General features: G+C 42.7%; 1 protein-coding gene across 4 annotated transcripts; it reads left to right on the top strand.

Annotated features, from left to right (window-relative positions):
- The first annotated feature begins 698 nt into the window (after positions 1 to 698).
- LOC147313282 (C-1-tetrahydrofolate synthase, cytoplasmic-like) lies at positions 699 to 9111 on the top strand. 4 transcript variants are annotated; one of them, XM_086265351.1, is made up of 12 exons: positions 699 to 779; positions 1748 to 1850; positions 1932 to 2016; positions 2689 to 2748; positions 4531 to 4584; positions 4673 to 4809; positions 4920 to 5020; positions 5492 to 5628; positions 5778 to 5889; positions 6144 to 6271; positions 8383 to 8447; positions 8646 to 9111. In XM_086265351.1, exons 2-11 carry the CDS (start codon positions 1750 to 1752, stop codon positions 8428 to 8430), a joined length of 963 nt encoding a protein of 320 aa, XP_086121477.1. In that variant the 5' UTR covers positions 699 to 779; positions 1748 to 1749; the 3' UTR covers positions 8431 to 8447; positions 8646 to 9111. The 4 variants fall into 4 exon arrangements, with proteins under 4 accessions (XP_086121477.1, XP_086121480.1, XP_086121479.1 ...); XM_086265353.1 differs by lacking the exon at positions 699 to 779 and adding an exon at positions 879 to 899; XM_086265352.1 differs by lacking the exon at positions 699 to 779 and adding an exon at positions 897 to 996.
- Positions 9112 to 12008: the final 2897 nt, after the last annotated feature.

The following is a 12008-nucleotide window of genomic DNA, read 5'->3' as shown; positions in this document are numbered from 1 at the left end:
TTATTATATTTTAGTAATACATGTGAATCGTGTAGTTGTGTTAAAATATTGGAAGTGAACTGTTAAACCACAGCTGTAAGTGTACGGCCAGCATGAATGTTTCTGTGATCAAATACTTATAGTAAATAAAATAACATGAATAAAGTTAACAGTCACTGTGGTCCCAGTGTGGACAGGAAGGAGAGATTGTATTTATTTTATTTTTTCTGATTACTCAAATTCATTGACTTGTATAACTATTTCCTTTTTGTCATAGGACTATACCAAAATAAAAGCTCTGTTACCTTTTAGTTAATCTCATGTTATACTCAGCTCAGGAAATGGAACAATGATCAGATGACTTTTTATTTGTGTTTAAAAGCACAAAGACTTTACAACATGTGAGATTTGGTCTTTGCTCCTGACTGTGACCCACACACCACACGATCAGTGGATTCCTGCTCATAAAGTCAAGTTGAGCTAGTGTGCACTCTGAGCATGTGGACAGATGTACAGGTAACTCAGCGCAGGTAAGTAAAGACCTACATGAGCATAGCTTCTGTAGACCGAGGTGAGATAAGGAGAAGTGTGCAGCTGTCCACATACCCAGCTCAGTCTGATCGATCAATAAGCGATACCCGTTCAGTCAATAATTAACTCCTGTCAGATGCTGTGGCTGCCTCTCTCCCTCCTCACATAGTATTTTTGTCACTGCTGGGCTTCCTTACTTTGACAGAAGCTCCACAGAGACGGAAACATCTGCTGCAGCTTTTTGTCACTGCCTCTGCTCTGCCTCTCAGGTATGAAGCTGCTGCTCTTTCAGCTTCTCTTTGTGCTTGTGCAGCTTTCAGGAGCTTTCTTGAAGTCGCATAGAGTTTCCTGAAGTTTCGGGAATCTTGGAAAACTTCAAGCTGCTGGAGGTGAACGTGGCAGCGCTGCAGAGGAGTGTGTGTTTGTGTGAAGCTGCACAAGTCTCGGTTCAATTCTTCTCTGCAGAGCGGCTGTAATCATTAACATGTGAGCTTCACTGTGAGGTTAGAAAAGCAGCTGCGAGTGCTGACGGTGAACTTTAAACAACCCTCCAAACCTTTAATGAAGCTTTTTATACTTCATTAAAGTTCAGAAAAAGTAAAGGTTCTTCATTTTGAAGCCATCACAGATTCAGAGACTGTCACTCTGTGTATCTCTGCTTTTTCAGTCTCTGTTTACTTTGTGCTGATGATGATGAGGATTACAATGAAGGAAAACAGTTAAACACGCTCACAGTTTGTGGGAGACGGCTGCAGTTATTAACCCTGTCTGCCCTGGAGCTCCTGCCTCTCGTGATATCAGAGCTTTCTCTTGCTTTGGGTCCGTCTGAGGCCCCGGTTGGCATTTTGTTTGACTTTAAGTTTGCTCTTTTCACTCTTGGGTTATTTTGTGTCGTCGGCCTTTCTGAGTGCTATCGTCCTAACAGGAAATAAGAGAACGTTTAATGTTGATGTCATGAGCTCGTGTGTATCGGTTGGGTCACATCCATTCTAAGCTGGATAAACGTTCAGAGAGGATAAAGACATGAAACACTGTAAAAACGTCTGCAGGTCTTTTTTCTCAGGAATGTTTCTGAACTTGTGAATTTTATGCATCGCAGTCACAGCTGATCAAAGTCCCTAAAGTTTGGTTTGCCTATCACCCCTCACATTTCCAGATGTTTCCAGATTTTTCCATCCATTTTATTGATTATCCTCAGTCAGCTGAAGCTCTTTCTCTCTCTTGCTCTCTCTTTTAGTCATGTTGTCCTTGGCCGCCCACTCGCTCTGTGTCAGGGCCACCGGTTACCAACAAAGCCTGCACTCCATAGCAACTGTCATCTCCGGGAACAAAACGTCCAAGTAAGTCTCAACCCACCAGAACGGCTTCTGAGTCCGTTAACTGTCTGACCTTTGACCCCAGCCCTGCGGCTGTGTGTGCAGAATAGTGAGGGAGAGACTGAAGAAGGAGGTGGAGAAGATGGCGAGTCAGTTCTCCGGGTTCAGACCGGGCCTGGTGGTCCTGCAGGTGAGAGCCTGAAGCGCCCCCTTCTGGATGGAGCGATACTTCAAACCGATTTTTTTCTAACAACCTCACAGTGACCTGATCAGGTCGTTCTCTGAGCTCCGCCATCATAACTCAGACTAGACTTTACCCGGGGCTGCTCTCTGCAGTTTACCTGTGCACACCTGTTGTCACCTGTCAACAAAAAGCAGCTTTGTTTTAGTGTTTGTGACCAGATGAAACCAGTCAACTGAACTTTGACCTCCACTCCCAGCTCAGGCTGGAGCTCCTGGTCCTCTCACACAAACACACAAACATGTGACTGCCTCCCATCTCGTTTCTGTTTACGGCAGAGCAGTGACCAGGTGACGTGTGCACCTCAATGATATAAATGACAGAACATTAGAAACACCTGTGACTGCTGAGTGCGTGGCCATCATTTTCAGTCTGTTTGTGAAAAATGGGACAAACCTCCAAAATCTTACAGCAGTTTAACCTGAGGGGACAAAAACGAGCGACCAAAAATCAAAGAAGTTCTGTCAGTAAAATTAAAAACACGAATGATGTAGAAATAAAAAGCCGCAAATAAGTCGGGAGCAGCTCAGGATCCTCCAGGAGGAAACAAACATGTCAGAGAATGAGAAGGATGCAGGATCCTGCAGGATGGCTATTTTTAACTGTATGTGTGTGTCACAGGTGGGAGACAGAGATGACTCTAACCTGTACATCAGCACCAAACTGAAGGCTGCAGCTGAGGTGACCAACATACACACACTCGTTTTCCTATCTTAGTGAAGACATGTAATTGACAATATTTTCCTTAGTTGCTTACCCTAACTGTTACGAACCATCTCTGCTAGGGGTTAAGGGAGGTAACATAAATGAGATTCTCACGGGGAAGATCGGAGTCGAAAATGTTTTATTACAAAAAAACTCAGAGAACTGAAAAATAATAGCAGCATTTACTACAAACAAACAAACAACCGATGCAAAAACAACTTCCTCGCTTAAAGCTTCAACCAGTAGAAATCAAAATTAGCCCCATGGGCTGTAGCACAACTAACATTACTCAAGAGAATCTCAGTCGAGACAGGGATTTACAAACAAGGTTACCAGACAGAAGCACGCAGACTGCACACTCAGTTGAAAACAGCAGACCCAGAATGAATTTTCTTCAGCCTTTTAAATAGGGATGGGTACCGGTGTCCGGTGCCATGATGGCACCGGTTCTGACATAAACGGTAGTAACCAGACCGAAAAGCAGCGCACATTTCGGTGCTTTATTTCGGTGCGTTTTTTTCCTGAGCTGTGATACACTTTAGATTCTAGCCAATCATTTTACGTTTCCGAGGATAGTAGGCGGGGCCAGGTACGTACGTTCTGTTAGAGCAGAGCTACAGATTAAAAATGTCCAAGGCGAAGCGGTCAAAAGTCTGGCTGTACTTCATAGCAAAAGATGCAAACTCAGCAGCCTGCAACAAGTGCTTTAAGCTGATACTGTGATACTGTCAAAGGAGGTAACACCTCAAATCCGATGAAACACCTGGCGACGCATAGCGTTTTTTTTAAAAGCCCAGAAATGCGCCGTATTTGATAGCTTGCCGCGAGACCTCACACCGAGCACATCTACTGCCGGTGGGTTGCCTGTTATGCAACATCTCCCAAAAACACGAAGAGGAGAGTCCTGGCCCCTAGCCCTGCCAGTGTAGCAGAAATGATGACGGATGATGGTGGCAGCAGCCGTTCTTCTCTGCGTGAGTAGCTAATTTACGTTGAGTAGGCTAACCACGTTATTACATTAATGCATGTAAGGTGAGCTAGCAAACATCATCATAGCTACATGCAGCTGTCTTCTTGTTTGATGGCAGATACTCCCTTCACCCTGGCTAAAAAGGCTAAAATGACCAAAGAAAAAGTGGAAAACAGTTAAACATGAGAGGTTTTTGGACAAAGTTTGTGTTTTTTCCATTGTTTAAGCACTGCTTCCAGCCAAGAGTGATACCATATATGCCCCATAGCTGCAGAAAAGGCTAACATTGTTATCTTTTTACAAAAAACAGCTGAACATGAGAGGTTTTTGGACCAATTTTGTGTTCTCCATTCTTTAAGCACCGGTTTGAGCACCGTTTGAGCACCGGCACCGTTTCAAAAGTACCGATTTGGCACCGGTATCGGATAAAACCTAAACGATACCCATCCCTACTTTTAAAGATGCAAGTGTGCCCAATCAGTCACTGATTGGTCTAGCATCCCTCAGCTGGTCCAATAGACTTTCCCTGGAGGAAATTGGCTGCCTGGGAACCTGTGGCTTACAGGTTCCCAGGCAGCCAATTGTCTGAGTGTGTTGTCACACTCAAATTTGCTTGAAGGAAGTCTGGCTCACTTCTTCCAAGGCTAGGGGCCGTAACACTAACCTTAACCCTCAGCTTAAACCTCAGCCTCAACCTAACCATAACCTCTGGTCCTTCCGTACACACACATGCACACACACACACACGCACACAGTGGGCTGATGCAGCTTCACTTTGTTTCCTGCAGGTTGGAATTGAAGCCAAACATATCCGGCTGCCGAACACAACCACGCAGGACGAGGTCTTCATGCATCATCTTCATCGTCATCATCTTTTCTCCGTGACGTGATCGAAGGTCTGATTGGTTCTTGTTTTCTGTCGCCCTGCAGGTGCTGCACAGCATCATGTCTGTGAACGAGAACGCGTGCGTACACGGTCTGATCGTGCAGCTGCCATTGGACTCCGCAAACTGCATTGACACTGAGTTCGTCACCAACGCTGTGTCCTCGCAAAAAGACGTAGATGGGTCAGTGAGCGCATCACTTCCTGTGTTCATCACCAAATACTCATCACTAACACTGTGTGTGTGTGTGTGTGTGTGTGTGTGTGTGTGTGTGTGTGTGTGTGTGTGTGCAGGCTGAGCTGCATTAATGCAGGTAAACTGTCTCGAGGAGATCTGAATGACTGCTTCATCCCCTGCACCCCCAACGCCTGCATGGAGCTCATCAGACAGACAGGTAGCAGCACACTGGGAACATTGGGAATTCTGAGAACATTCAGACTGCTGGGAACACTGAGAACATTTAGAACAGTGGGAACATTGGGAATTCTGAGAACATTCAGAAAACTGGGAACATTGGGAATACTGAGAACATTCAGAACACTGGGAACACTGAGAACATTCAGCACACTAGAAACACTGGGAACATTGGGAATTCTGAGAACATTCAGAAAGCTGGGACTATTGGCAACACCGAGAACATTCAGAACATTGGGAACACTGTGAACATTATGTCATTCGTTGAAAGTGGCGGATGCGTCTCCTGGGGATAAACGGTGGTTAGGTGTAAAGACCTGCTGCAGACACATAATTGTAACCACATGATTGTAAATCTGAAATCATGTGTTTGTTGTTCATCAGACATACAAACATCATCACTGACAGTTCCAGTAAACACCTTTGCCTGTGACTTCCTGTACCTGTGCAGGCGTGTTTGTGGCGGGGAAGCACGCGGTGGTTATTGGTCGCAGTAAAATCGTTGGCGCTCCGATGCACGACCTGCTGCTGTGGAACCATGCCACTGTGACCACCTGCCACTCAAAGACACCTGACCTACCTGAGCAGGTAACAACATGCAGATACGAAATAAATCATGAAATGAATAAAAGCTAACCTAAAAAGCAAAATTAAAAAGTTAAAATTCAAACAAAATCACCTTTAAAATCAAACAGAACAGATTGCCTCCATCACTCAAACACTTCTTGCGTCTGCAGGTGGGCCGGGCTGATATCCTAGTGGTGGGGGCCGGCAGAGCAGAGATGGTGAGAGGAGAGTGGGTGAAGGAGGGTGCCGTGGTCATTGACTGTGGAATTAACCATGTCCCCGGTATCAGCATCCCCTTACGCTTATTGACTTCCTTTTTCCAGCCAGCAGCTTGTTTTTTTTTCTTTTCTTTTAACCAATCAGAAGCAGGATTGTTTCCACAGGAACCCCAGCTGGGTGGAAACAATCCTGCGAGTGAATCAATCCTAAAATGATCTGCAGTGGAAAATATAAACCAATGACCAAGTTTAGCTCTGAGCTTTAAAACTGTAATTCTTTAAAATGATTCACTCTGTGACCTTTGACCCCTGCTACAGATGAGACAAGGCCCAGCGGTAAGCGAGTGGTTGGAGACGTTCACTACTCCTCCGCCAGTCAGAGAGCAGGATACATCACACCTGTTCCAGGAGGGGTGGGGCCAATGACGGTGGCCATGCTCATGGAGGTATTTATTTTATTTTATTTTATTTTATTTATTTATGTTTTTATTTTTGTTTTATTTTTCAGTCTCATCAGATTTTACTCTTTTACTTTTGAGCATTACATACTTTTATTTTTTTATCAAATTCAAATGAAATCAAATCATTTTAGATGCATGAATGACAAAAACTTAAAACAGGTTAAATGATCTCCTCATAAGAGCTCTTTCATCCAATCAGACACAGCTTTTGTGGTTCTGTACATTACCACAATTAATTTTAAAGGAAACAAGTCAGATCCAGTTGAAGTGTAGACTTTCAGCTTTAAGTTGGGTTGAACAAAAAGATTGCATAAAAAGGCGATAAATATTTTTTAACACAATTCCTTCATTTCAGGGGCTCAGACGTAATCTGACAAATTAAATAAGTGAAAATAAAATATTCATTTCTAACTTGGTTGAAAACTTATTGCTGGCACTGACAACCTGAAGTCATGGACATCATGAAGTGAAATGCTCGGTTGGGTTAAGATCAGCTAACTGACTTGGTAATTCATGAATTTTCCACTTTGCTTTAATAAACTCCTGGATTTTGACTGTATTTTTGGGTTATTGTCCATCTGTATTATGAAACACTGTCCAATCAACTGGACTTCATTTAGCTGGATTTGAGCAGACAGTTTGTCTCTGAACACCTCAGAAATCATTTAGCTGCTTCAGTCCTGTGTCATATCATCAATAAACACTAGTGTCCCAGTGCCACTGGCAGCCATCACACTGCCTCCATTGTGTTTTAATCAGAATCAGAATAGTTTAATCATCCCTAAGGAAATTATGTTGGTTGCAACCACTTCAAGACAATAACAGTAACAGGCTGAACTAAATTAAATAATACAATATTTTAGAACAAAATATAAGAAATAGGTCCAATATATACAAATATGACTTTTACAGGAGGAAATTGTGCAAAATGTGTGCATGATGTAGTATGCTTTGGATCATGAGCTGTTCGGCACCGTCTCCCCACCTTTTTCTTAAACTCATCTGTCCAAAGAATGTTTTTCCTGAACTGTGCTGGCTTTTTTAGATGTTTTTCAGCAAAGTCCAGTTTAACCTTTCTATTCATGAGGCTTACAAGTCGCTTGCACCCTGCACTGAACTCTCTGTATTTACTTTCATGCAGTCTTCTCTTTATGGTAGACTTGGATATCCGTACTTTTACCTCCTGGAGAGTGTTATTCACGTGGTTGGCTGTTGTGAAGGGGTTTCTCTTCAATGATTCTGTAATCATCCACCACTGTTGCCTTCCGTGGATGTCCAGGTCTTTTTGCATTGTTCACCAGTGCTTTTTTTCTTTCTCGGCATGTACCAAAACTGTAGATTTTGCCACTCCTAATATTGTATTCTCTAATGTTTTTATTCTGTTTTCACAATTTAAAGATGGCTTGTTTCACGTGTATGGAGAGCTCCTTTGACTGCATGTTTTCTGCTCAAGAAAAATCTTCCAAATGCAAGCACCGCACCTCAAATAAACTCCAGGTCTTTTATCTGCTTAATTGATAATGACATGAAGGAGTTGCCCACACCTTCCCATGAAATAGCCTTTTAGTCAACTGTCCAATTACTTTTTATTTTAAAAACAAGTTGGCACATGTTGAGGAGCTGATACTCCTAAACCCATCATCCAATTTGAATGTGGATACGCTCAAATGAAAGCTGAGGGTATCCACATTATGTCCATGTTCGTCATATAACTATAATTGGAATATGTTTCAGTAAACAGGCAAAAAAAAACCTCTTTTTTGTGTCAGTGGCCAAATATATATGGACCTGACTGTATGCTATATGTGCAGAACAAAGTGAAAACAGTAGAAAACATGGAGCCTGATGGTCTAAGATTTAATAGGTACAAAAGAAAATTGTCTGCATATCGGCTGATCTAGTTCAGTTGAAAATGTAAGCAGCAACTTAGGAAACAAACACACAAATCTGAGGAGTTTCGAAAATGGGGAAATGGGGTGAAAATGGGGGTGGTCTTAAAATCGGAAGATTGGGAGTGTTGGCCGGTCTGACGGTTAATCGGTTCCTATTGTGGTTTTTCTTTAATCGGTTCCTATTGTGGTTTTTCTTTGTTTCAGAATACGGTGCAGAGTGCTCAGCGCTTCCTCCTGAAGTTGAGGAGATGAAACATCGACACTGACGGGTAAAACTCGGCTCAAACTTTCAAATTCCAACCAGGGTTTCCTCTAAATTCATCAGAACTAATTTATTGTCATGATCAGTTTTTGTCACTGAAGGACACTCTGCAACCAAAAAAACTGCACATGTATAAATGATTAAATGTATTTTTGTTTGGGTTCTTATAACTGACAGTTTCTTCACTTTGTTTGTATCCCTGTAGGCAGACAGCTGTGGACAGGTGAACAGCTCATACACAGAGATGACATCGTCAGAATGAAAGCAGAAACACTTCTTGTTTCAGAGGCTGAACTCGTCCGTATTTTTTCTTTTGTCTTAATTTTTTTCTGTAATTTATTTCCTGATCTGAGAGATTTCTGACGTCTGTCAAAGTTTGACTGTGACTCCAGCAGGACCTCAGAGTTCAGACGCACTGAGCTCGATGAGGCTGTGGGTGCTGCGCTTTCCTGCAGTATTAAACCAGGTGTAAGTACATGCCCAGCATTTATTTATTTTCATTCTTTTGTTACTTTGATTTTTAAATAGTAAAAATCTTTTACCTTCTTGTATAAAAAAATCTCTGACAGTAACAGTTTCTGTACTTTCAGTTTAAAAGAAGTGATGGATAAGAACTCCGTGGGGCTTTTATTGTGAAAAGCTGCAACTTTGACTCAATTGAGCTTCATATGAACGTCCTTGCATTCAAGGATGTTCATATGAAGCTCAATTGAGTCAAAGTTGCAGCTTTTCACAATAAAAGCCCCACGAAGTTCTTATCCATCACGTGTTCACCTTCAAAATCATCAGCAGCTTTGTTTGCTCAGGGATCAGAGGTTGTTGTCATGGAAACATCGTCAGCTGCTTCCTGCTGGCAACTGAAGTCAGGCAGACTAACCAGAGATTTATGAAGGATCAATGTATTGGTTATTGGCAGAAAAGATCATATAATATTATTTTATTAGAACACGTGTTTGAGGTTTCATCATGCAAATAACGTGTAAATCTGAAAATTTACTTCTAATTGTACTCTGTCTAAATGAAGTGTTCAATAAAGTTAAGTATTCAAACTCATTTATACATTCTGTTATTTTTATTAGAGACACAAACCTGAAGAACAAAAACATCTGGCCGCATATAAAACATGGATGACTGCGAGAAACAATGCACACTAAAATGTTTGTCATCTGTCCCCAAATCTGACGGATATGACCAAAATCTTCAAAATAAACTCCCTGCTTGACTCAGAGCTGAGAGCAGAGACTCAAGCTGTGTCCCAAAACGTAGGCTGCATCCTTCGGAGGCCGCATTTGAAGGCCGATTACGTCACAGCCAGGCGACGAAGGCTGTCCCAATTCGTCGACTCCTTCAAATGTGGCCGACAAATGCGTCCTTCATTTCCCCGAATTTGAAGGACGGGTCGGGTGTGTCCTTTGTGGCCCACCATATATCCCAGAATTCATTGCCCGGCCCAGCCAATTCCAGTTTTCAACAACGGCGGCCGCTACTAAGTTTTAATATTACTCTTATTACTCTTTCTGGGTCACAAAAATAACTTTGAACATATTTTCAGGCAAGAATGTAGTTGAATAACCTGCTTGGTTTTTCAAGACATCACATATTTGCAGAAGTGCTCTGACGTTTTCGGAAATGTCTGTTACCCACCCGCTCAATAGCTAGCCGGGGGGTTCAATCGTCACTCGAACCAGCAAGAGCAGCGGACTCCTGGCTTCATCGTTTTCAGACCCCTGCTGTCTTTCGTTACTCAGGTTAAACATGATATATAAGTCACTCCGATAACTTAAAAATGTAATTGTTTGGCTTTTTTCTGTGTTTTTTTTTTGTTCCGGAGTAAATCTGGTTGGCTGAGATCAAAGTTATTAGATTAGATTAAATAAAACTTTATTAATCCATCGGGTGGGTTCCTCCGGGATTTTCACAAAGCTGAATAAACGTTAAACAGAAAACGGATTACACAGAAGTGTGAGACGGTCGAGAATTTACCCCAGTGTCCTGTTGTATTTTAGATAGCAAGGAGCAGACGGCTGAGTTTATTAAACTCCACCGAGACAGCGGTGACATAAATCTGAATCTGACTGTCCCATTTCACAGCCTCGCACTTCCGGCCTTCTTGGTCTTCGAAGGACCTGGCCCACATTGACCGCGAAGGCAGGGTCCTCCGAAGGATGCGGCCTACGTTTTGGGACACAGCTCAAGGCAGGCCAATTACGTCACAGCGACGCGATGAAGGGTGTCCCAATTCGAAGTGTACTTCAAATGCGCCCTTCATTTTCCCAAATTTGAAGTGTAGTCTGGCATAGACTTCATGGTCCCATACATCCCACAATTCATAGCGCGGCGGTGAGTGTGGATATTTTGTTCGGAAAAAGATGGCAGATGCCTGAAGCGCAGCGGCCGAAGAGCAATGTTCCCTCTAAGCTGCGCACGTGCGCAATTGCGCACTGCTGGCATGGTCTCTGCGCACAGAAAATCTGCGTTGCGCACAAAAAAAAATCTAACCCAAATTGAAATTGTTGGGAGATTTTGAGTTTTGTGTTATGTTTATTTGTAGCTTCATTTAAAGGAAGAAGAGCATATGAGTCGTACAACTGCAGGAAAGGGAAGTGAGACATTGTGTGAGAAAATATGTGCTGTGACAGCAAAACAGCTACCTCCTGTTTCAACAGATAGCTAACGGTTTTTCCTTTTAAGGAGTTGTTATTGAATTCTATATATGCCACGCCTGTTGTTGTTTGAGTATAAATAAAGGATGTACTGAGAGCCCCGCGCGATTCCTCTGTGACACACACACAGTGCACACGTTGGTGCAGAGATCGTGTCGGGGCATCGCCCATGTACATGTAAAAATCTTTGAGTCTGTGTTTCTTGCCTCCTAAGAGTTTTCTCCGCACAGAAATTACAATTAATACTGTCACAACCCGGCTCAAAGGAAGTGACAAGCAAGTGGGAGACCACACACAGGCTTTTAAACATTGTAAGATATATTTAATGAAAATAAGGTGAAGCAACTTCAACACAATTTAAAGGACAAAACAGCCATAACTGAAGCCTCAAATGAACTTGATGGGTGCCAGACGGAGAGAGTCAAGGTGTCTTTATACATTGGGACTGGCCTTCTTAGGTGTGCTGCATCTATAATTTGGTCAGCTCCACCTACCTGCAAGAAACAGGTAACAGAAAAACCAAAACACAAGGCCAGCCCACTGGCTGTCACAATACTTTAACAATTCTGTTTTGCAGTGTTAGTCAGTAAGTGACTGGCTGCTCCCGTATGGGATTAGAACGATGCCATCTTATCCCATAGTCCAGCCAATAATGTGATTCACATTCGTATATACACAGCTAATCAACGTCGTTGGCAGGCTATGACAGCGTCCTTATGTGCCGACACCAGTGTTTTAGCTAGCAAAGCGGCGTGGCTGATGTGGAGTGAAGCCACGTTAATGACAACGCGTACAACCATTGGAGATGTGAGCAGGACAGATGGAACAATTGACGGAAAAAATGTGGACTTTATACCAGTTTTTAAATTGTGTTGATAGGTCACGTAAAACCAGAGTTATGATAA

The sequence above is a fragment of the Aulonocara sp. 'chitande type north' Nkhata Bay genome, linkage group LG15 (assembly GCF_057382095.1).
Source record: "Aulonocara sp. 'chitande type north' Nkhata Bay isolate Kocher_YH1m ecotype deep benthic linkage group LG15, A_spYH_male_GT1.1, whole genome shotgun sequence".
Taxonomy (NCBI): Eukaryota; Metazoa; Chordata; class Actinopteri; order Cichliformes; family Cichlidae; genus Aulonocara; species Aulonocara sp. 'chitande type north' Nkhata Bay.
Note: the sequence above shows the minus strand (reverse complement) of the source record. Positions and strands in the feature narration are given on the sequence as shown.